Source organism: Cyprinodon variegatus, unplaced genomic scaffold (genome assembly GCF_000732505.1).
Source record: "Cyprinodon variegatus isolate N-32 unplaced genomic scaffold, C_variegatus-1.0 Scaffold331, whole genome shotgun sequence".
Lineage (NCBI taxonomy): Eukaryota > Metazoa > Chordata > Actinopteri > Cyprinodontiformes > Cyprinodontidae > Cyprinodon > Cyprinodon variegatus.
Window position 1 is genome coordinate 224913 of NW_015150784.1, and position 26558 is coordinate 251470.

Genomic DNA, 26558 nt, shown 5'->3' on the forward strand with positions numbered 1-26558 from the left:
CATATATACATAAGGACTGTGTGTAGTGGAGCTGCACAGTACTCTGATGGGAAATCCTTATCTCCTTGCATGATGATAACAAGCTGAGATGAAAGGAGATAATAAAGGAAAGCCTGGAAATCAATTTTCAATCTGTCTTTATCTAACAGCCCTTAAATTGGCTTTTAAGTTCCGTTGAGTTCAGATGTATTTTAATGGTTCAAGTTAAGTGAGAGTAAGCTGTGCCTTTTTTAACATCGTTCTTCTTTTTCCCACTTTAGGATTTGGGCCTGCAGGGAACATCCCTCAATGACATTTTGTACAAGAACGCAGCTTTTCTCAACCTTGTGGACCCCATTTCTCATGAGCTGCTGCTCAGACTGGCTCGGGACCTGCAGTGCCCAAAAAAGGTAGGAGCATGCAAATGTGGTTGAGTTTGTTTGAAATGTTTCTGTCAGGTTTATCAAACAGCCTTGAAAAGTCAAAAATTGTCAAAAAGTGAATGTATTGTTGTTTGATATGCCTCATTGCAGGGATGTTGTACTTCTAGAGATGTCAGGGAAACGCATCCAATAAAAAACGGCAAACCCACATACTTTTTATCAGAGCTATATTCTTTCTAACTAAATATACTAGTGCTCCCACAAAGCACATGGGATAAGTAACTGTAATAAAACAATTAATAGGCCAAAATCGACTGAGTTCAGCATCTGATCCAAATAAAAAAATAATCAGATTGCCTTAGTTTGCAGCAATTACAACTGGTTAAAATTTTTGGAGCAGGTTAGACCACTTGTGATTCTTTGCAGCTGTGCTGGTGAAGGTCCAATCAAACCTGCTTTATTTTGTAAGCAGCAATTTTCCAGAATTGTCATGAATCTACATTAAAACATAGGTTACGGTTATATACCTGCCGAATATATAAGTTCATCCAGACAGACACAGCACTCATTCAGTGAGTGTATTGCAAGCGTGGCAGACTTGGACATACACAATCGATAAAAATGTTCAATAAACAGTGAACATGGTTAGACCTCAGGAGTACAGAAAACAGATACAGTGGAAAAGCAAACTCCTTTGAGCTTGTTAGAGCAACAACTAAATTTATGTTGACTGCTCTGATTCTTTATGTTGTAGGTATTTCCATAACATACTCTCCTATAAATTCCTCTCTCACATATTGCAACTTGTATAGAAGTATTGTTTTCGGCCTTTACATGATGACCGTCACATGAGCAGACATTTCATGTCTCGATGTGCCTGTGACCCACACATGCACACACACATGCAACTGCATAACAGCAGTCAGGAGGCGTTTGTGGCAAGGCCATAACGATGTTTTTCAGGGACCTTGGATTATATCCAAAATGTTATCATTTTGGTAAGTTAATGTTTGGACATACAAGTTATTTGTAATTTGAAATATTTAATAACATAAAGATGAAGGGGCATCTGAGAGCACCCTTCAGCAGGGGAGCATTTGCTTCCCCTTAACCCCCTGTAGATACACCCCTGCATGATGGAGACTACATGCAAAATAAATACAGAAAGTCCCAAGTTCGAAATTTCAATCAAAGACTCCCTTGCTTCAAACAAACCATGCCAACTGCCCCACAGATTAGACCTTGGGGCTGAAAACAAAAAACTGGATGGGACCAACAAGCTTTAAAAATAAGAACACAACAGATCTGTACAAAGCTTCTGTGAAGCATTGAAAGTCCTAGTGGGAAATAAGCATTTGTACTCAGCCTACAGCAAACTTTCTCAAGCTCTTGTCTCAGAAGGGGAGGATAATTATGAGAAAGTTGAGGGATCAGCCTGAAAAACTATTCAGGAGGATTTTGTTCATGATCTGAAGGCAGCATGACCCAGAGTCCCCAAAACACTATCAGTAACACACTGCCCAGGATTGAATTCTTTCAGCAACTATACATAGATGGCAGACATGTCAGCCTGACCAACATTGGCCTGTGAATATCTTAGTTTTGGGAGTAAGTTTAGTCAGATAGGATCAAGGCTAAGCTCTTTGGGACCAACTCATGTAATTTAAAACGATGAGACGGATCTGGATTAGATCACTTTTTACTCAGCAAGGACATGCATGATGGGGGGGGGGGGATTAAACTAATAATCACCCCTATCACAACAAAGCAACTGTAAGGATGTAGAGTTTAGAGGTCACAAAATTCCTCAAAGCAAAATGTCTTACGTTTCCGCTTTCAAATTCTTCACTACGCTAGAATATTTCATTCATTAAATGAATAAAACTGTATACTGTTTTGTCACTTATTCTGGGAATGGACTTAAATGAAGAAGGGAAAAAGGAATTCCCATTTAATTAGTAGAGATTTATTTAAACGTCTTGTTCACGAATGAGGGGAAGAGGGAGCGGGAGATCGATAGGCGGATTGGTGCGGCGTCTGCTGTGAAGCAAGCGCTGTACCAGTCTGTTGTGGTGAAGAGAGAGCTGAGCCAAAAAGCAAAGCTCTCGATTTATCGGTCGATCTATGTTCCTACTCTAATCTATGGTAATGAGCTTTGGATCATGACCGAAAGAACGAGATCCCGGACACAAGCGGCTGAAATGAGTTTTCTCCGTAGTGTGACTGGGCTCTCCCTTAGAGATAGGGTAAGGAGCTCAGTCATCCGGGGAGGACTCAGAGTAGAGCCGCTGCTCCTCCACATTGAGAGGAGCCATTTGAGGTGGCTGAGGCATCTGATTAGGATGCCTCCTGGACGTCTCCCTGGTGAGGTGTTCCAGGCATGTCCCNGATGGATGGATGGATGGATGGATGGATGGATGGATGGATGGATGGATGGATGGATGGAGATCCATTTAAACAAGATTTGCAAGACTTGGCAAGTGGCAAGAGAAGAACAGATGAGGAAAAGAAAGGAAGAACCTGATGAGGAGACGAGTAAATAGGGTAGTTAATAACAGAGGAAGCAGGAGCTACTAATCAGAGGACTCTAGTACAGTAAGGGAAGAAAGCAGATCAGAGAACCTGAGTGAAATTAACTTATCAACTCAAAGGCAATAAATGAGAGCTGATTTTTTTTTAAAGAAGAATATATTACCAACATAGAATTCATAGAACAAAACAAAATAAATCATCAGAAACTCGACAGGAAGAATTAAGCTTATTTATTCTTTTACAATTAAAACCTAGAGAAACCTTGATAAAATCAGTGGAATAATAAAAAAAAAAATTACATTTTATAAAATGGATTTTGCATAATATTCAGTAATACAATTTTCCCTATTTGAAATGAACTACCATAAAATTGAAGATTGTTCCTATTTTAAAGTGAGCAAAGTTAGAAAATCAGCAGGTGATCAGAGATGGTGCTTTACAAAAATATTTGTAATAATGGGCCAACAGAGGCCAATGTAGAACTGGTCCTGGCACCTGCAATGACCCGGTTTATCATTCGACCTGGGCTTCCTGAGCTTTAGCCCCAGATGTATTTTGAATAACCCTGATCAGACTTAAAGGATATCAGATAATTATATGTCTGTCATAATGATGCATGAAGGTAAATAAGTATCATGTTTTAAATATTGATTTAATAAATAATTCCTTGAAGGTAACACTGACCGCTTTAACAGGGCTACATTAGGAAACATAACAAGGGCAGAGGAGAAGCCTGGTGCTTGGTGTAATCATGAAGCCAGGAGGCCATGCTGAATATGCCTATAAAATCTGAACGATGACTAAGAATGGACTAATGTAGGTTACAGGTAATCACTTACTCCCCCAGCAAGGCATGAGGGAGAGGTTTACTCTAATGAGCAGCACCAGGGATGAAGGGACCTTTGCCAAAGCTACATTCTTTCTCATTATATAAACTAAAGAAATTCTCTCTGTAAACTCCTAGCTGGACCGCCATGATGTGAAATATATTTCTAGTTAAGTTCAATCAAAATCAAAGTGTTTCATCCTAAGTAACTAAACACAAAAATGAAAACAATGTGAAAATCTGTTCAGATTATCACATTGCTTTTCATTTCTGCAACTAGTCCAAATTTCTCAGTAGAATTGCTCAATAAATAAAGACGTCTACTTGAGTCAGTTCAACATAGTAGTAAGGGCAAAGTCAGACTCAATCTTAGATTAATTATGTGCTGATTCTAAACAAACTGTTCTATGTTTTTTAGAGTTGTGGCATTACTTAAAAAAATAATAAAAAATATTTTCAGTGTACTAATAATTAACTCTTCAATTTTTATTTTTTTATGAAATATATCAGATAAAGTAGTTGGACAAGGATACTGTTTCACTTAAGATATCCTGTATACAGTCTTTAGAAACTTTATCATTGAGAGTCATGACAGGACAATAGTGAGATTAATGTTAGATTTTAAACACCGTAATTGAACCACCTTTTCTCTACCAAAAGTGTTTAGTATGGAAAAGACTGGACCAATAAGTCGACTGAGCACCGAGGCGAATAACAAAAAACAAATGAGAACAGGGTCATGAAAGAATGACTGTTACATTTAATCAATGTTTGGAAATCTCTTAACATAATTAGAACAATTTGTCTTAAAATTTTCAGCCTTTTACTTAGAAAATCAACTGTGTAACTTTTTTTGAAATGTGAGAACTGACTGGCCTTGGAGCCTGGGGAGTTTGAAGTGCATGTAAAATTGAAATAGGTCATTAAGATGAAGTAAAAAGGGAATACTTATTTGACCTAAAGTGAACATAGTTTTTCTCTGTTATCTATCTCTCACACTTATTTTTTTTTAAGTTGACAAAATGTAATATTTTCTGATTTTGCAGAATCATTTTTCCTTTAAACATTATGAACCCAAAACTTTAAAATTATTGTAAACATTTTTGGTTTAAGTAACTATTATCTACATTTAATCAAACCCAGCCAACGTCGCAGTGAAACAACGTGTCCTATATTATCTTATATTAGAGTCCCATTGTCTTAAGAACATCTAAATTTTTTGGGGCCTTGGCTAAAGTCCACAATGCTTTAAGAGCCTAAAAACATCCCTGGTTAGGACAAAAGATCCACTTTTTATGATGATCTTTATTTGCACAGGAACCATAACTGACTAGTTATGGAGCAGTTTAGTTTTTACTTTTACATTTTTACTTTACCAATGATTTCAAGACAAGCCTCAGCCAATTGAAGATCACATTTTTAATCTGCCCAATCAAGAGTTCTGCAAGCTGCAGCTCCAGGGCAGCAAGTGGCTCTTTGGCTCATTTATTGTTATACATCAATTATTGACACTATCGAATTGTTGGAACAAATGTATATAATGTTATCTCATATTTACTCATTTTCTAATAGCTTTTATAATTTTACATTGAATATATATTTATTTCCCTTAAAATTGCAATGGCCTGTTATTCATTTCTGTGTTGAGCTGTTTTGCAGAAGCTGAGACATAGTGATTTTGGAAAACTTTTGTACCAGTCTTCATGCTGGAATGTTATGCAGGGGGTTTAAAGAGGGGATGAGAGAGGGCAGCTGTTTCCCCACTCTGGAAGGCTGAATTCTTGATAACATGCCCTTTAAGTACTTGTTCTTGTGTATATCAGTCTCAAAGAAAGTGTCGCTGCTGGTTTTCCCCTCCTCTTTAGAGCAACAACATTCATGTAACTAGGGACCTCCCTAAATGAAATACAAAGAGAGGAGCAGCAGAGAGGGTTTCAGAGCAGTAGGAGATTATAACTGAACACATCTTTGTCCGTTCTTGTCACGAGTAAAATAATCTAATGCTCTTGTCTTTCTTTCTTCATATGTTGATATATGATTTAGGTACTTGAACCTGAAACAAATAAAGAAACAAATAAAAAATCCCAATGTTTTTTTTGTTTTGTTTTTTTGTTGCTTGTTTCACTCTTTTTTTTTTTTTGTCTCCTAGAAAACTGACCCCACCTGTAAGTTTGGTCTAGAACCACCTCTGTTTGTAGCCTCATATTTCAAGCCTGTTGCTCATTTTTCTTTGTGAAATAGTTGGATGGAGAGCATATGTGAGACAGAAAAATAAAACTGAAAGATAGCCACTAAAATCTAATCAAAAGAAAGCTGCATTTTTTAAAGTTGTTCTTAAATGCCTTGATCATTCAATTGTGCTCACTTTAATAAAAAAAGAAGTATTGAAAGATCAATGTGACAATTAGGGATGAGTGAAATGGACAAAGAGAGGCATTTAATCTGGTCTTGACCCTGTTTACTGCTCCAGTCAATCTCTGCTCTGTATAAAATTGGCAGCTGTGGTGCTGAAGTCAAAAGGCCTCTTGGCTGCTGCGCTGCTGGGTCAGAGGAGGTCTGGCACCAACAGTAGGGGCACGTTTAGGGGTTTCTCTAGAGAAAGAAGAAAAAAAAATTCTACAGTTCCTAAATATTTCCTCAAAACAAGGCCATCACATACCTATTTTTTTTATTTATTTATTTTTTTCATTTTGTTGTTCAAAGAAATCCGGGATTTAAAACATTTGATTTCACGTTTCTCATGCCAACCATCTTTCAGCTCTCCTCATTTCATTGTGTTGGAAACTAGAATGGAAGCACTGATTCCTTAAGAAATGAATTGTGTTTTGTCCAGACTGGCAGTCGGCTCATTCAGTTGCAGCACAGCATACAAATCAGACATGTTGAAATTCAAGATCTATTTCCATACCAGGCATTTGAACAGAGGTGCAGGTACTGAGATTGACTGTAAAAAATAAAAACAAGAAAAACCCCTAAAGCTATCAGAATTATTTAGGGTTAGATCTGATTACAAGAAAAAGATTTAAATGTAAAGATAAAATCATAGAGGTCCATTTATTAAGGCTGTCTGAAACTCTACTTTTATGCTTGTTTGCTTTAGACATAGAAGGCAGAAAGTGTAGTCCTGGCAGTGGTATGCTCCTAACTGGCCACCGACCCGTAGCGAGATACTGAGTCAAACGTGACAAGGCTGTAGAGAGGTTGTGTGCCCGATTCGGGGCATCATAGCTGCTTCTGTGAGCAAAATTTCCCAAAATGCTGTAAATCATGTAGGTTTATTATTTGAATACAAACCATGTGAAGACAAAGACAGTTTTCTGCTTTTTCAAACAAAGTGTTATCAGTGTTATCTAACTAGTGTTATCTAGGGTGAATAAATTTAGTGTATGCTTTGGTTTGATGCACTCCTCTGTTTATTTAACACGGCTGGCTGTGTGGATCCATGCAGACGCTACACCCTTTAAGAAAACTTCCACTGACATCATGCTTGATCATTCAAGTGGCAAAACATGTTGAAGCGTAAAGCCTGTTCAGTCTTTAAGCTAGTAGAGAATAAGGCAGGAGGAGCTTTTTTTTCCCTCTGGATAAATTATGACACCCCCCACTCCCTCTTATGTTATTGACTTTTTCTTGTTAATTTATGGCACTGATTAGATTTACTCTGTTCAGAACAAACTTTTGCATTTATGGTCTTTGATGAAGTGTTTGAATGAGGAAGTGTTTGCAGCTTTTTTTTTTGTTTTTTCTTAGTAGGATGTTGTTTCCTAAGGATCAAGAAAACAGTTTTCTAGTTTGAAAATAAAGTTGAGGACAGATCTTTTAAAATTCATATAGATTTATAGCATTTATTTTTTGTGTCACTGACTGTAATAAACAAACTAAGATTACTGATGTTAGGGATCTTTAATGATTGGGTCACGTGGGATAGCCTGCCTGCAGAGGGATTGTATTATTTTTATTTTTATTTTTTTGGTGATCCAACTCACAAATAAATCAGGCAACAGGTCAGCATTTGCAATACTGCTTAAACCTGAACAATAAATTCTTGTATGTGTTTATATGCATTAAAACAGAGTATCCATTAATAACTGATAGATTTGGGGTTATTTTTGGATAGTTTTGTGGTATATTCTCAGCCATAAATCAGTTCTAAAACCCTTGGGGTTTTACATCTTAAATCCTCATTTTTTTGGCAGCTTAGCTGAGAATGTGAATCTACCTCTTGGCCAACAACCTGGCTCAGTTACAACAGTTCTGTTTACAGGCCTGGGCCAAAATTTGAGGAAGCTATTGTAAGAAACGTTTGTAAACCTCTGAATTAAACATTGTTTTTTTTTTTTATCCCCTTCTTATTTTTAATGACATTTAACAAATAGATAAAACATCACCTTAACTAATAAAAAAAGGAAAAGTTTTGGTTACATTAGTTTCAGAAAGTTATAGAAAGGTTGCCTAGGTAAATTCTCGGTAACCACAAACGTGCTTAAATTGGAAGGCAACCAGACTTTTGACTCCTATCCTATAGAAAGGTTGTGCCTTTATGGAGAGTTTAGGTAAAGGTCTGATTAAAAGTGTATTGTGTCAAGCATGTTTTGCTTATCAAGGATAACTGTGATTCAGTGGACTTTTCTCTGCCTGTGTTGCAGGAAATGGAGTCACTCAAATCCACCAACAAGATCTGCCGGCAGCTGATTTACCACTTGACCCCTCACTCTAAGTGGACGAAACAGAGCGTGCCCCGAAGGAAATCCCAAGCCTGGTTTGTATGTGTGACTGAGTGAGGGTGACACTGTGCTTTTATTTATCCAAAGATCCACTTGCTGACACAGTGAAAGCAGCAGAGAGATTCCCAGCCCCCTGCTGCTTTGGAAAAATGACCCAATTTAGCTTTGAGGCAAGCATGCCCAAAGTCGGTCCTCGAGGGATGCTGTCCTGCAGCTTTTAGAGGTTTCCCTGCTTTAGCACAGCTGATTTTGATTATTGTAGTACAGCAAAAGCCTATTAATCACCTATCAGTGAAAATCAGCTGTGCTGGAGCAGAAAACCTAAAAAAACAACGGCAAGACCAATTCTGGGCATGCCTGTGTTACTGTTGATTTAGCCCCATAATTACCTCAATCTAATGCATGTTTCCGCCCAATATACAAAATGATGGCTAAATATATAAAAGTATATAAAACAATGGCCCCGTTTATCTACACATAAGTTATAAGTTCAATTCTGATTAATTTTTTCCTTAAATCATCTTTTATAAAAGATTTTCTGCTATGTTCTAAGTAATCTAATACTAATTCTAATCTGACCTTGTTGTTTTCTGTTTTATTGGGGTGAAACAAATAAGTGTGATTTGGTTTTAACCAACCCCTTCAGCGAATTTGGTTTTAAATAACCCTATCCCTTGATTCTTAGTGCTTTTACAAGAACTTCAACCAGTGTAGAGGGTTGCACCGCTTACTACCAACAACTCATCATATATGAAATTCTCTCCCTTGGAAATAATCCCTCCAAGGTTCCGAAATGACAGATTAGTGTTTTCTTAATTAAACATCAAACCAATTGTGAATTGATTAAACATTAGCCCTGCTTTGCCTAATGGCTATTTCTCACTCTTGTCTTCTCTAAAACACTTTTAGCTCTTCTATTTGACATTAGCAAAGTCATGCAGTGAGAGAAATATTACTTAAATTAAAAATGATATCTTGCAGTTTGTGTGTGTCTAGTCTATACACAATTGTTGTTGACCTAAAGTTTTGTTCAATGAATGTATTCCACATTATATTCTGCCTCCAGCTTGATGAGCAAGGACCTCTCAGGGAGCAAATAAGCTGCATGATAATTAAAGCTGATAAAGAAGTAAAGTATCAGTGCCATTTAGGAAAGTCCTTAAACCCAATGAAACAGTCTCATTTAATAATTTTAGTTTTTCTCTCCACTCCGTCCCCCATAAGTCCCTGTGAAATATTTTTCAGTCACGTAAATTGACAGGAAAACTTAGATATAGTCCACGATTAAATTGTCAGGAGTATTTTACTTTTTTAATGTGTTTACAAATTGCAAAGTTTACAAAGGTGCTTTAGAGAGCGATTAAAACAAGTAAAAAAGAGATAGATAAAATTATCAGAAAAATATGATTAAGCTGCTAACAGAAAACATGCACAAATAATGAAAATAGAATAGTTGAAATAATGTTTCTTATTTAAAAAAGTTACATAATCAGAATTAAAGACAGCGTAAAATAATACTTAAGCAGCATGGATTTGAATTTTTCATTTATGTAACTTTATCATTTTCTCACATCAATGTGAGACACTATTGAGCACATCTTCTCTATCCAATAGGATTTCAGAATTCCATTTATCCACAGTTCTTAAAATGCAACCTCCCAGCAGTTCCTTCAAAATGATGTCTGGACTTCTGGCCATGCTGTTGTAGTTTAAAGTTCTGTAAGACCGTTGTCCAGCTGATTACCTTATTTCTTTTGTCTGAGAGTTGGTTCTAAAATTTGATTATTGATATCTTTGGTATAAGGAATACTTCATGATAGGCGAAATAATATGACAGCAAAACAAGCCCAAATCCTCCATGAATACCTAATCCTTAACAACTCCATTCAGTCAGCTATTGTTGCTGCATGATGCAGATGGCTGGGCCATCCATATAAATATCTTAATTGATCTTTGTCTTGTTTAGTGCCTTTAGACAACATTTGTTTTTACACTGCACTGTATTAATGAACTAAATTGCCCTGCATACAAAACCCAATAATGAAAAGATGGACATTTATCTGAAAGGTTTATCATGGGTGAATATTCCCTCTCAATATAGGATAATGAACTTAACTTGTTTGGAAACAAACATTTCCTGATTGATAGGAAAAATATTTGCTTCTCAAAAGTCATTGCTCATATCTTTTCCACCCTGTTTTTGATTGGGTTTCATCCCAATACACTGTTAAATATCCTATTAACGATTTTCAATCATTTCATTTTAATACTTACATTTTTTTTACTTAACTCTTATGGAAGTATGTATATGAATATATATATATTCTATCTGTAGATAATGAAAATACTATGCAGTATATCAATTTAAAATAGGGTAGTGTAGCTCTAACATTTTCAAACCCTAAATCCTTGTAAAGCTGTGTCTTGGTTTGGGGTCTGCTTCTCTCCTTTCATTTATTTGATCAGGACAGTGCACATTAATCAACATTACCGCAATGCACATGTGCTGTATTTAGCACAAGAGCTTTATCCTTCGTCGTCCGACAGATGATTGCAAAAACAGAGGAAAAAAAATGAAAGCATGAAAGACACACACTGAATCAGGCAGGACACAGTTTGAACAAAAATGCACAGTTACACAATAAATACTGTAACTAGCAAACAAAAGGCTGTCTAAAAGCCGAATACAGTACAAAACAAATAAGCAGTAAAGGACAGCATGAATAAGTAAATAAATAATACCGGTAATATTTAAAATTTAAGTTTAAAAATTAAGTACTTATTGTTCTCTTTGATATATATTGATGCTCTATTCCGTAAATGTGCACCTCTAATAGACATCCTCTTATGGCTAAATTGTGCTTTATGCCTCAATATGTTGCAGTCTCCTTAGATATGAAGTTATCAGAGCTAAAGTGCTTGACCAAGAACAGTCTAGACTTAATCATTTAGGTCTAAATCAAGGCTACATATTGACATAATATTGAATGGTGTCTAATTCTGGTTTATGTGCAGCCTCTGTTTCAAAATCCTTTCTTTTGCTCAGAACTTCATTAGCAGAGAACAAACGTTTGACTGGGTCCCCGAACATTAATGGTAAAAACACCCTGAAAGGACAAAAACAGATTTTATTTATACAATTATCAGTAAATTTGTAAAGAAAAATTTAACCCATATAATTTTATAGATAGTTCCAAATAGCATGTGAGGATGAAATTAACGTAATGTAATGTTTGACAACTGGTCATTTACTTATTGGGTTTTACAGATTTCTTTTTTAGAAATATCTACCTCACTCAAACTGCCGTTTTCAGACACACATCTAAAATCTTTGCTTGTTTGTTGTAAGGCAATTTGGTCTGGTACCAAAATGAAAGGCTGAAGATAAAACTTTGATTATGTCAAAGTGTTTAAAAAGAAGTTAAAATAACCAAATCATCCAAGCATAATAGAATAAAAATAAAAATGCAATGTATACATTTATCATAAACTTTGGATGATTAGGTCCCATAAATTCTAACTATTTCAAAGTACAACACAGTTTAATGTATCAGTGGTTCCATATTATACAACACAGCAAATACAAAATAAAAAATGTCAAAAGCTTATTTAAAAAAAAGAAAACATACTCAAAATTTAATTACCTTGTTTGTTTTTTTAACGTTTTTTTTTTTATTCCTCGTCTATAGTTTGAATTGAGACACAAAAGGTCCTTAAACAAGTGAAATATCACAACCAACCTTGGTCGATTTGATATATATATATTTTTTATGAGTATTTTTATAATGCACTATATCATCACTTCTTTAAAAATGTCCATTTCCATTGAAATCAATCTAAACTTACTTTCATCTCTTTATATTAGAGCACACCTTTCCACATTGGATTCCTACTGGAGCTTTGTTAAAAATTTGTTTTATTTGTGCTTATTTTTTCACACAAATATATATCCTCTATTGGAGCATCATGAATCAGGGTTAGATAAGTGTGGTTTTTAATTCTGTAATTGCACCTTTCTGATGACATAACCAAGCAATCTACTTCAAAGATTTAAACCAAGCAGGCACAAATCCTGCCACACCCTTCATTTGTTAATTAAAAGTGAAATGAAACAGGTCCCAACTCAGAGGAAGAGCTGCTGAAAAAAGAGCAATATCTCTTTTCTGGATGACTATTGCAATCTAAAAAGTGAGTCCTTACCCCAGTTCAGTCATAACTAATATTTATACGCATAAATTATTCAGTCAGTGACTTACATTTTCAGAACTCTGACAGATTTTACTAAATAGCACAAGGTTTGGGGTTAAAACATGATGCAGAATGAGAACTAATAATTTGAAAAAGACTCTTTGCAATGTTTTTAATTGTTCAGACGCAATACTTTCATGGTCTGGTAGAAGGAGAGCTCAAATGCTGAGTGTTGTTGTGCCAAAAATAAAGTACTTTAATATAGAAAAGCTCAAGACAAGACATGAATTAGAACAAGACTAAAAAAGGAGCAGAAAATCAGTCAGAGATATGGAGCCACACAGGAACACACCATAGATCACGAGGATGGAGGAGAAATTCCTGCAAAGAAACAATCAAACAGTACACAGGAAAAGAGGAGAGGAAGGCAGGGCAAGCAGGTGAGAATCAGCAACCTGAGGGAGAGAAAGAAGTAATGGGCTGAACCTGAGTAAAAGGAAACAAGAAAGAAATCTAAGAATAAAGTCTCATCAAAAGCAAGTTGATAGACAGAGGAATTATTAGAAAATATTTATTTTGCTTAGCAAATCTAATTAAATTCACCAAAAACTATAAAGCATAAAAGATTAAACGTTGCTTTCTCACAGCAGGCCATCAGGTCGTGCGATGAAAACAAGTGGCAGTGAAAAAAATGCAGACTTAATTCAATGCTAAACATGCACATCTGAACTGTTTGTTCATAACTGTGAAATTAAAATGATTCTCAATTAATTAGACATGTTTTGCTATTTTTTGGAAAGTTAAAACTCCTCAAATAAAGAATGATTATAAACCATCTTAGAAATATTGTCTTTATGGAGCTCCTTTAAAGGTCAAACAGAGATTTATCGTCTTACTTTGGAATCCATTGTCTTTTATTCTACTGTACATGCCAGAGATACAACGCTACGGTCGTGCAAATATATAGAGAAAACAATAAAAGAAAACTGTTTAATGATTTTAGGTTTTGATTGGGTTCAAAGATTAAATTCTTTAACAAACTTTCCAGTGTTAAAATAATTAACCCAAGGAAGAAACAAGAATAAAATAATGATTGCCAAATATTTTAAGTGCATTGAAGATTAGAATCTAATAATTATATGTTGTTCTTCAGGGATTGTTACAACACTAATCAAAATGAAAAGATAATGCTTACTATTTTTTTTCAAAGATCAAAAGGTTTATAATATCTAAAAATGTCCATGTGAAAAATGTTGCAGAGAGAAAAGAAAAGCATTTCAGGTCAAACAGAAAAGTCATGTGGAACAGGACACCAGTGGAGTAGACTAAACAATATACTTATTTTGGGGGTAAGAGAAGTGAGTCAAATAGCATGTTTATAAAACATCTCTAGTAATAAAGATGATGCTTTCTCCCTGAGCAATTGACCCAGATTGAAAGATTTTTTTTGACAGCTTGAGTTAACTTCCCACCCCTCCGTCTCTGTTGCAGTGATTCAAAATAACACTCAACAAAACAACACGGCAAAGCCTCCCGGTTCACTCATTAGCAAGGGCTGTGTCTTTCACAGCCTCCACTGCAAACACCCAAACAGCAGCAGCTCTAGGACTCATATCTGCTTTGAAAACATCAAGAAAACTCAGATGTCTTTGCATGAAATTAAGCATCATAACACAATTAAAAGGAGGGTACATGCTTTTCTCCTCAACTCTATTTTTCACCTTCAGGGTCTTTTCTTAGATCGCTTTTTATGCTTTTGGCCCTCAGTTTCTCCAGTTTAATCGAAATTCCCTCCTTGCATTGATTTTCTGGCTCATTCTTGTGAGAGCCCATTTTGTTCAACAGTTGCCATACATAGCAGCTCTGCAGGTTGAGCTGTGGCTCTGGGGAAATGGTCTGAGGAAAGGCACTGTCAGACGAAGACGAGAAAAAAAGGAGGGAGGGCAGAATCACTGCGAGGTAGCAGATCAGAAATCATGTATTTTCCCTTTTTCCTCCCAACACTTTGAATTGATCTTGGGCTTTTTTAATATTTTGGACAGGTAAGGCTTAAGCTTCAATCTTATTTTCCCCTGAAAGTGCAATTGAGAAGTCAATTTAATAAGTGCCGAGCCTGCTCTCCATTTCTCGTCTCAGATTGGATTGTTTCTCACGACATACAAGCAAGTAGTCGCAAATGTCCTGGAGATAACTCATAAATCATAACTCGGGCTTTATTACTGAGGCCTGCTTTGCTTCTGTAACACTGCAAGTGTTTTGCACATGTGTCCCACTTAAGGCAATGTTTTCATCTTTTTTCTATTGCAGCACAAAGCAGGTTTCACAGTATCCCCAGATCCCCAGGGGGAGGTTTTGGATATTGTTGTGATTGGTATTGAAAATCAAATTAATGAAGCACAGATATTTTTTTAATTAGAAAAAGATTGCATTTACAGCACATTTTAAGTTATTTGACTCACACTGGAGATGTCTTTTCATGGCTTGTCTTTGTAGCAACGGACATAACTGATTTTACAGCCAATGAGACTATGTAGTTAAAATAGGATTTTTTTCTTGGTCTCTCTTAGATGTTTTCTACACTCTGTATCATTTGGAAAATAGCATTCACTTGTCTGAAACAAGATCACAAAGGATCTGTAAAATCTTGATCTTATAATCTTGGGAGCAGAAAGAGTTAAGGGCTTCTGAGGTGTCAGAAGTTGTGGTTTAAAGCTGATAGTCTGGCTTTAAAACTCCTCTAAACCTCTTATTACTCTGACTAAACTACTTTTCCTCCTTCAACTCCCTAACGGAAGGCTGTCCAAAATTTATTTTGGTTTTTAAGGAGGATTGGTTCATGACTGTAAACAAGGCAGAGGAGTTTTCCACCAGCCCAGGTTAAGATGGTAAAGGTTAAAAAAACTATAAAACTAAACAAAAAAAATGCCATAATTTCTCTAACACAATAACTTCTCCTTAACAAAGAGGTATTTTTTTCTTTCAAAAAATACAATCAAAAAGGTATAAAGCCTCAAATGTTCACTTTATTTATTTGTTTTTTTTTTTTGTTATCTAAAAAGATCAGCAGAAAACAAAAAAAAAATGAATAGCTTTTGATTAAAGGTGTAGTGGAGGATGTTCTTTTTCCAAGTGGATCATCAAAATAAGTGTTCTTTCCTAATTGTCAATCATTCTGGTAATATGTTTACGTAAGGCCGTCCTACGTGCACGTCCCCATTTTCACTTACCGGTGGTGAGTCCTAAAGTAATGGATTAGTAGTTGGCCTGCATGTCAGATCAGTGGTTTGGTTTTCTGTGAATGTATGAAATCCCTCTGGGATCTTCAACTTCCTCCCACAGTCCAAAAATATGAATGTCATGTTTTCTGGTGAAGACATGTTAGTTCTTGGGCATGCAGTTGGAGCAGTGGTTAGTGCGCACGACCCATGTACAGAGGCCTTAGTCGTTGACAAGGCCGACCTGGGTTCAAATCTGGCCTTTGGTCCTTTGCTGCATGTCTCTTCCCCCTCTCTCATACCCCCTTCCCTGTCAGCCTACTGTCAGAAAAACGAGCCACTGGTGCCATAAAAACTAAATAAAAAACATGTTAGTTCTGCACATAAATGGTGGATTTAAGTAATTTGGGGTAGGTTAATCTTTATTCTGGTTTTAATTATTATTTCAAAATACAAAGCCAGTATTTATTTTATTGATAAGAAATTTAAATCAAGCTTGAAAAATTGTCCCCACAAAATATTTTCTTTACAATAGCTAAAAACTGAATAACTGATGACTTCAAGTCAAAGAGCCCGCATGTAAGCTCACCCTGTTACCAGTAGGGTTGTCAAAACTATCAATACTCAAAAAAGTATCGATACTGAAACATTGTATCCGGATACAATACTTGTTTTTTAAAGTATCGATACAGTGCTACCACCAGTGGCACCTAAGCAGTCATTCATATAAAGTGCAGAACAGAGGAAAATGCACTTTCAGAACACTGTGTGATTGAATAATTCTGTGCACTTTTCAGTTTCAGACTTTTTTTGTAAGAGCTGCAGCTGCTGAGAATTATTTTTGTTTCNGCAAAGCATAGCCAAGGAAGGAACACTTAATTTAAATTTTATACGTTTTTTATCAAGCTTGCTTAATATTGTGCACAGCATACAGCGTTTATTGTATTTATTTATTGTATTTTATTTCTTAATGAAAATATTCCTGTAGACTTTTGGAGTCTTTGTTTTTATCCTTGTGGTATCGAAAATGGTATCGAGTATCGAATATTTTCCTTACTATCGGTATCGAGTTGAAAAGTTTAGTATCGTGACAACCCTAGTTACCAGCTACATTTATCAACAGAAATAATCCCCTTACAAAACAAATAGTTCTGTGTCAGCTCCATGCATCTAACATTTGCTCATAATTTTAACTTTAATGCATTTTTTTAGAAACTTCAGAAACTTTCAGAGGGTCAGAATGGTCCTGGGCAGATTCCTGATTTATTTTGGGTTATTTTGGCTGAAGTATCAAAAACCCTCTCAATTCAAGCTTGATATCTTGGTATCACCTTTTTATCAACCTGTTAAAAAAAATGCTACATTGCTCTGTTTATGACCCGTTTTACAGCCCAGCTTTAGAGCAAAGATTGACATTTATCACAGCATCTGTCAGTGGTCACTAGAAAAATGGGGCTTGTTGTAGAAACGATTCCTCTAATTGTCAGGAAGGGTCACAGCAACCCAGTTTTTTGAAGTACCCAAGGAAAGGAAAATATCAAAACCGCCATTGAAGTAGATTTAATGCAATATAGTGCAATCAGAAACCCACACAAACCCCAGTATATCAGATGAAAGACGTGTATTAGACTTCATGCTGCTGTCTTTTCAAACTCATCCCCTGGTAAGCACATCCACCCTAGTTATACCTGCTTGAGTGCTAAAAGGTCTTAAAAATATTCTTCATGCTTTTGGTAAATTTCAAAGCTACCTTTCAACAGTTGTATGTCTGTTTCCATAATCATCAATGAAGGGTCAGTTTTAAATTTACTTCTAGTTTTTTTTTTTTTTTTTTTTGTAGTCTGACTTGCCTAATCAGATCTTTGTGTTATTTTGTGCTCCTGTTTCTTTGTTTCCTGTAACAACAGTTCCAGACACGTATAGATTTAGTGTAGAAGCTGATAAAAAAAACACAGATTTGATTAAGTTTCAAACCTCCAAATTAATTTTCTATTCTGGTCAGCCAATGAGATTTTACCACAACAAATGTAAAAAAAAAAAAAAAAGTTAATTATTTTTGTAATTGATTTGTTGCCATCTAGACCTGTATATCATATATTATTGTAGACCATGATGAATCTTTAATGGACTAAAAATAAATAAGCAGCACAGAAATGTATACCCCAATTCATCTGAAGAAAATGATAGGATAAAACAAGTTTTAATCAATTTTAACATACCTAAATTTCATAATTGGACCAATACCACTAGCCATCAAAACCAAGAATGTCCTATGGTTTATGAGAGAAATTAATTTCCCCTGATGCATCAATTACACATTTTTTTATATTTTTATCTGTCTTCAGAAGAGGCTAAGATTTTTTCCATTCCATTGCATTTTCTTCCGCTTTATCCGGGATTGGGTCGTAGAGGCAGCAGTCTAAGCAGAGATGCCCAGACTTCCCGATCCAAACACACCTCCTCCAGCTGCTCTGTGGGGACACTGAGGCGACACCAGGCCAGCTCAGAGAGATAGTCCCTCCAACGTGTCCTGGGCCTTCCACGAGGCCTCCTGCCAATAGGACATGCCTGGAACACCACCCTAGGGAGGCGACCTGGACGCATCCAGAACAGATGCCCGAGCCACCTCAGTTGGCTCCTTTGGACGTGGAGGAGCAACAACTCTACTCCGAGCTCCTGCTGGGTAACTGAGCTCCTCACCCAATCTAGAAGGTTGCGCCCAGGCAATCTGTCCTTTGGGTCATTACCCAGATCTCATGATCATAGGTGAAGGTGGAAATGATAAGATTTTAGATGCCATATTTATTGAATGATTAAATATAGAAAATGTTTATGGAAATTTACTGGAAGAAAGAATTGTCAAGCTCTGATTAGTGTTCACTCTTTTCTAAAGAGAATAAAATGCAGTAAATATAGAAAACTAATACAAAAGCAAACAATGAACAACAGAAACATTCCAAGTATTAGTTGCAGACTAAAACAAAGGGCTATTTTATTCCTTATTCACCACATTCATAATCTAAACAATATCTAAAGAGGCTATTATAGGAGAGTTAAGGGCTGGTTATACTCCCACAGCAGTGTGTTGCAGTGAGCTTGTTGCAGGTATGACGCAGACATTTTTTGATTTATGCTCAATATTGAAGCGTGGTCTGCACTATGTTATTCCACGCCACAACGCAAAAGGGGAAAATAATAAAATAGCTGTGGGTCTAGATATGTCAAGTCTGTCCGACAACGAAGGGTCATGAGGTCAAAAAAGAGCGGGGATCCAGGCGGAAAAAGGGTCCCAGCATTCTCGCGCATCTCGCTCTTCTAGCTGGTCCAACTTCACAAGTTGTTTTCCGCAATGGCGGTCAAACAAACAAAATAGGCCTGGAATGTCTGCGGTCAACTACAATTTGGGAGATGTGCAGGAGAGTGTCTGCAGAGGGGGCGGTGACGTCTCTGCATTCACCGTGACACCTAAGGCAGACGGCCTAGTTTCGAAGTATAAATCAGTCTTTACTCTGAATGAATGTATCACAGAGTGAGGCAAGAGGGCTCTAACTCATGCTCTCGATGCTCAAGGAAGTGGTTGTACCCCATGAATGAGTGACTCCCTGCCCTTTGTTTTAAATACACATTAAACAGTTCTGTCTGCTGACATGAAGGTATATGTAGTTTCTAAAATAAAATTAGCTTGTCTACCTTGCAATAAAAAGGTCCAAGTACAAATGCTATTTCACACGATACAAAGTCAGTAACATTGTAATTCCTCCTTTAAAATTGACCACTGGTAGATTTAGGTTAACAGAAATATTCCAGTATTACCAGCTTAGCTCTATATCAAACTATGGAGTAGCTAAAGAGTAGGGTGTTGGTAAGGAGACCAAAAAATGGCAGGAATAATTTTGTGGTCAATGATACCACGCTCAGTATGTAGACTGGATATTATACTTAAACTTAAATTCATGTAATTTGCCTTCCCTAATGTGAGTATATATGGAAAAACCCATTCATCCCCCTTTAGTATCCTTCATCTGTCAGATTGACTGATCAAGTTGCCAAAATGCCTGACTAAACCACAAAGCTGAGACTGAGATGAGAAAAATCTGAAACTACAATTGTGGTTTGAATGTGTAGTATTGTGTATACAGCTATGATTTGTACTATTTTAATCAGTTGACAGGGAATTGGGGTCTGAGTCTGAAAGAACCCAATCCTTGTTTATCAGATGCTGTGTTAGAAGTGCTTGTTTTGCTCGCCCACTCGCCATATTCTATTTACCTTTGAAAAGAAGGCTTTAGATTGGGGTTGCCTGGTGTTTTGCATTTCAAACACTACTTGAGCTTTACTTTATAATTATGCGGCAGGTTTTCCCAGTTGCGTGCCGTATAGATAAACACTGACAGCATAAACTGGAAGACATGTCTGAATCGGGGGTAATAGGCAGCAGAATGCTGCTGTTTCAGGTTGTTCTTTATCTGACTTAGGAGCACACCTTTTTTGATTGAAAATTCCAAAATGGCAAACTAAAAGAAGAATAATCACCAATATGTAGTAGTTAGATACAGAAAAACGTAGCCCGGTCAGTGAGTCTTGATTGCAGTCAGAATTCATTGTAATCATTACTTCTAACAGATTCCCTTTTATGCCAGCTGTGTATTTTGTTAACATTACAATATTGTGGCCGATCTTCATTCATCCATATCCATCTCTCCCTGGAGACACTCTCCAGGTTATTGTAGCCCAGAAGGAACTTAAAGTTTTAGCTCTTAATATAGTATGGAAGAGCTGCACAGATCAGTATATTAAGAGCTTTGCTTTATGGCTTAGCATTTTTTTTTTTACCAGAATTAATTGAAGCACTGCCATTGATGCATTGTTACGACAACGAAGGACAAAAAATCCACTTATCCATCTACCTCTCTATCCTACCATCACTCATGAACAAAACTGACCATATCAACCTTTTGTGTGTATTCTTATCTACTGACGACTATTTCCAACAGCATAATGCACAAAGTTACAAGCCTCAAATTACCTTAAATTTATTTGTTGAACATGATAACGTACCATTGTTAAGCGGTGGAGCAGGAGGCTTAAATTATGGACGAGCAGCTGAAAAATCCATGATTTTTTTTTTTGTCATGTCAGAAAAGTCAAAGTCTGTCAGGAGTGTTTCCAACACTTCAAAGAACTAAGATTACTAATGATGCCTAATACAGTGTAGTTTTTTTTGTGTGTTAAGGTTAGGAATTCCTAGTAACATTAAGGGCGTTGTGTACAGATTATATACCCTTTATCAAGGGATTCAAACACGTTTTCTGGTCTTGTATTTATTTAGGAATTAACAGCCACATTTGCTTCTTCTTGAAGCAGTCATGTCCTTTTGCTTTCTGTTTGACCTCCACTTTTAATCAAGATGTAAAGATCGAGCCACCATCTTTCTCCATGAATAATTGAGGGCTTCCCACGGAACAAGCTGAGATCCTGCAGGATGAGTGGGAGGAAGGAAGAGAAACTCAATATCATCTGTAGCTCCTGTCCTCAGGCCACACAGCTATAATGAAATAATTAGAGTGATTCAATGCATTTATTAGTCAACATGTTGTGAGAGACAACTTCTGAACTGAGCGAGGATTAAAAAGCTTGTAGTATTTTAAATATCTCTTGTCATTTGTTGAGGGATTGAGGCTTCTTATAAAAGTCTTTAGCTCTGAAAGAACCCCTGTGATTTGATCTGGAAGGTTTGCTCCTATAATGCTGATGGGGGTTTCCTATACTTTTCTTACCACCTGCTTTGAGTAAAAAAAAAACTGCTCATTTTTTTCTGCTTTTTAACTGTAGCTTGAAAAACCGTCTCAGACACAGGCGTACTGCGCTGTGATATTCAGTTATATAATCCCAACAGTTTTTTCCAAAGAGTTCTGTCTCTGCTTTCACTACACCTAAACATTCAGTTCGTCACATCAAATCATATCCGAGGTGAATTTATAGCTCGCCTGAGGAGTGAACATCACATTTTACATGCTTCACAGCTGCATTATGACACATTCTGTAAAAATCTGGTTTTTATACTTCGCTAAAATAAAAATAAAATGTATGCAGCACTCGTTGCTTTCTGTCACGACAGTTGTGCTTTACTTGTGCCATTTTTGGATGGTTATGTCGTGTCTTTTCTCCTTCTTTTTTATATTTTGTGTTCCGCTGTCTACATTTAACTGTGACTGAGAACTGCATCATGTAGTATATGACAGCCATGGAAGGTTTGTGTTTAGCTGATCCTCAAATCTGCTTCTGCTTTTCTCCATCCAATTAAAACACCACTCTCAAACTTATACAAAACACTGATTGAGACTCAACTTCGATCTCAAAGCACTTGAACAGCCTTATCGACATTGCACAATGGAGGCAGCCCTAATCAGCCCATCCTCTAAATGTTTCGCTGAAATTTAATCCAAATCCAAATGAGCTTTGAGGCTATTTTCTTCCTTCCCATTAAATGTTCCATTATCCTGTGGAACTGTAGAATACTAGGTGGTGGAGGAATAATATCACTGTCATGACTCCAACATTTTCAAAAGCACTACAGCATCACCTTGACAGTTACAGTGTTGAAGTAGTAGCAAATTCAGCTCTTTCTTTTCCACAATAATTACTGCAATTTCTCATCAATCCATTTCAAACTGCCTGAGTTTCATGCAAAACAGAGGAACCATGCCATTTATTGCCTCTCTTCTCAAGGTTAACTTTATACTGTAGAGCCATGTATGTTTTCCTTTGCCTAAGACAGACTATCCCCTCAACATTATACAGATGCCTGGAGGCCAAACAGTACAAATCGATCTGACGAATAAACAAGTCAAGAGCAAAGCGTTGATGAAGCAGACATTGATCTGACCATCCCACGGGTCTGTGGAACTGCAATCCGTTATTTTTTTAAGTGCTTTTGTTTCATTCCCTTGAAATGAGTCAAATCTTTGTCTGCGTGCTCAGCAGGAAATAACCTTTAGCTGATATTATAGAAAATTCCTCTTCTGTAACAGAATTTTGTGTAATGCTGGAATATTGCTGCGATGTAGCAGCAACTGTAGTCATGTTATGTTTTTCATAATACATTCATGTGGCTTTCATGATGTTTTGGACCTTGGTTTTATTTTCAAGGATTTCCTGTGCTTCTGATGGGTTTTCATATATATTTTAATTAATCAACTGAATGGTATAAATTACTTAAAGTACACTTATAGGCCAGTTTCACACTGACTGCTCCCAGTGATAAGCACTTTATGCGTGTAGGATTCATCTTTGCATTGCTTCTTATTTTAAAATAAGAAGAAGGGGGCGACAGTGGCGTTGGATGTAGGAGTTTGCCCTGTAATCGAAGGGTTGACGGTTCAAGCCCCGACTCCGACTTTCATTGTCGTTGTGTCCTTGGGCAAGACACTTCACCTGCATTGTCTACTGATGGTGGTCAGAGGGCCCGGTGGCGCCAGTGTACGGCAGCCTCGCTTCTGTCAGTGAGCCCCAGGGCAGCTGTGGCTACAATGTAGCTTGCCACCATCAGTGTGTGTGTGAATGGGTGAATGAATGTAGTGTAAAGCGCTTTGGTCAAGTCTCCTAACTTGAATAAAGGCGCTATATAAGTACATGCCATTTACCATTTAAAATGTCCAAATTCATTTTACTTTCCGCTACTTCCTTTCTGGTTTATTTCTTTTTTAGAAACTGAAACTTTAAGATTATCAATGGTCAAAAATAGACTGTATCCATCTTTTTGATGAAGGAAGGCTATCGCATTTATCCTATTTAGCATATTTAACTACCATGTGAATAAATGGCCTCAGTTTGTGACTGAACAGAGGAATGATGATGTCTGTGAGGATGAGGTTAGTTTGGTTGGATCCTGTTCTTACGTCAGCTTGCTTCCATTCTTATCATCTTTTGGCATATTATTTCATATTACCCCTAGACTTTAGCTTTTTAATTTTTTTTTTCTTTTTCTAAGTTCAAATTCTAGATTCTTAGCTGCTTAGTTTATTTTCTTTACTTACTCTTGACGTCAGACACAAACATTCCTAATGTTTTTTGGATGCAGTGTTGTCAAGTGTCAACTTCAATAGCTTCATCTTCTAAAATATTAAAAGGAGATGGCTAAGGGAACTTAGGGTCAAAGTAAGGCAAAGTTTAAACCTTTTTTTCCAATTATAAAAGTATGGAAAATTTGAAAATGGAAAGAAAAAAATGGAAAGAAAAAAAATAAGATGAATGTAGTAATGTATTTTTAAGCAGACATGGGTTATTATAAATAAATTAGAAATCTGGAGTATTCTCTAGCAAATAGAACAGCATGCTGCCTCTCTTCTATCTATTTAATTAAAACTGATTCTCAATGTCATGTGTGCTCACCACAGAAACTACATTATGCCTATAATAACTTTTTACTGTTCCCCCAAATATCTATATTATATTTGGGTCAATTAAAAATGGGAATCAAATAGAATGGAATGTTATAGTATAATATAGGATAGAATAGATTTCCTCTTTATTATCCAACAGTGGGCAAATATGTTTAGGTCATCATTCCCCTTAGTAGAAGCAGTACTTTCTCTGAAACACAGCTGAATAAGTTGTTTATAAGTCTTGAACCATTTAATATGTCACTATTTAAAATGATTATTTTCTTTTGCTAATATTTAATTTCGACTATTATGTTAACATCTTTTTTTACTAGCTAACTACAGTCAGCTCACTTTAACAAAAGACTAGGAATGTAGGAAAAATATGCAAAATACATTCTGTGTCAGGTTGAGTGGTGGTTTAATGAGCACCCAAATGCAGAAACGGACGCAGAAGTGGTTTCTTGCAGGTTTACTAATCCAACAGGTGACAACAGAAGCAAAAATCCAAAATAAGAAAATAAAGACAAACGAAATCCAGGAGACATAAGGGGAAAACACACATTAGGGGCAATGAAACAATTAGGAACCAGCAAAGAGTAGCTGAAGATCCACAGGTGTGGATGGAAACATCTAGAAGACATTGCGTGACACAAACATTTATTAATACAGCCTTACAACTATATGTATATGTTTGTAAATAAATATACTAAACATTTCTATCAATATGATACAAAAATATTTATTTCGAGCTGAGCACACACCCCTGGGGAGCACCAGTATAGTTACATACACCAAAAAATATAGATTTTTCAAAATAGTCTTTATCTTCCATTGGGAAACAAATCTTTGCCATGACCAAAAGCAACAATATTACCAAACACCAAGAATGCTGTACGAGTAGGTTATAACATTTATATTAAAAGAAAAGTCTGGTCAGCAAGGAATGATCAATGGATCCTTATCTGTACCTAATATGTTTGCAGTGATTTAATGAATTTAGCATTAATCAATCAAAAAAAAAATAAATAATAATAATAATTTTCGTCACAATCATCAGGACCCGCCATTTGTGCCCAAATAAAGTAACACCTCACTCCTGACATTTTCCGGCAGTGACGTCGCGGTGCGGTAAGCTGAAGGTCATTCTCCTCGCTTTACAAGCAAAATCAATATGAATTATGAGACACATCTTCAATCAACAACAATTATTTAAGATTTCGACAGGACTTTATCATTGAACCTCTCGAGAGATATAGTTAAACTGATAATGCCCACGTGAATGGCAGTTGGATGTTGTAGTACATCGGGTAAAAGTGAAAAAAATATTAGTTATTTCACCTTGATCCATCACTGACGGGTTCGTTGTTGGATTTCCATCTTAAAGAGCGAGGATCTGGCAGGAAGAAAAAACAAATAGTTTATAGCCAACATTTCGAAGAATGTCTAAGCTGACTTCGATAATAGGGCGTTGTGACACCAGATACAGCATTGAGACTTGATCAACAGCCGATACGCACCATGATGTAACAAACCGGTGGGTGGCAGGAGTGTTCTTTGCCAAACATGGATGTCTCCGGTAAAATACAGTAAATGAAATTAATTTTTAATTAAAAACTCTTATTCATTGAACAGTATGTAATTATTTCATATTTAAAGTACCGGTACTTTCAGAAGTTTGAATTCTGAATACGACTGAAATTTTCCTTTAAATTAAATTCACCTGCATATATTTAATTATTGACCAGATGTTTTTAAAGCTTGATTGGGTTTCTACAAGGTTAGAGCTTTTTTTTAGCCATTTAGTTTTCTTGTATCTTAGTATTTTGATTTCATAAAATAAAGTAAGAATATGTTAAGAAAAAACAAACAACTTAGTTAGACTTAAGCTTTTTACCAGGACGTTTAGCAGAAAGAAATCTTGATTGAATGTGCTTCCAAAAAAGATAATATTCTGTTGCTTATAAAGAATATCACCTCCAAAAAGCTTACCATTTAATAAAACATCCCAACTAAAAACATAATTGGAATTTTTGTAGTGTGAAAAATTAAATAATATACATCTATCTATTACATAACACTATTAATACGACTGTAATACTCTGGTCAAAGAGCTATATGACAAGAACAAATTTTATAAATCTAATTATGGCTATCTTTCACAATATTTATAATAAATGAAACAGATAAACTTAAAGGGATAGTTCGGTATTTTTGACATGAATCGGTATGGAATCCCCATCACCAGTGTCATGCAATCACACTGACTTACCCCTGGCAGCGTCCTGTGAGCAGAGTTCTCGTCCAGTTTTGGTCAAGCCGAAAGTAGT

The 26558-nt window shown here is 36.2% G+C and overlaps 1 protein-coding gene across 1 annotated transcript in view; it reads left to right on the forward strand.

Moving 5' to 3' along the window:
* The window catches only part of LOC107091267 (leucine-rich repeat-containing protein 75B-like), a 47801-nt gene that overhangs the window by 9636 nt on the left and 11607 nt on the right, over nucleotides 1–26558 (forward strand). Inside the window, exons 2-3 of the mRNA XM_015385093.1 lie at nucleotides 261–389; nucleotides 8367–8479. Coding sequence (XP_015240579.1) covers nucleotides 261–389; nucleotides 8367–8479 — 242 coding nt within the window. The remainder of the gene's footprint in view (nucleotides 1–260; nucleotides 390–8366; nucleotides 8480–26558) is intronic.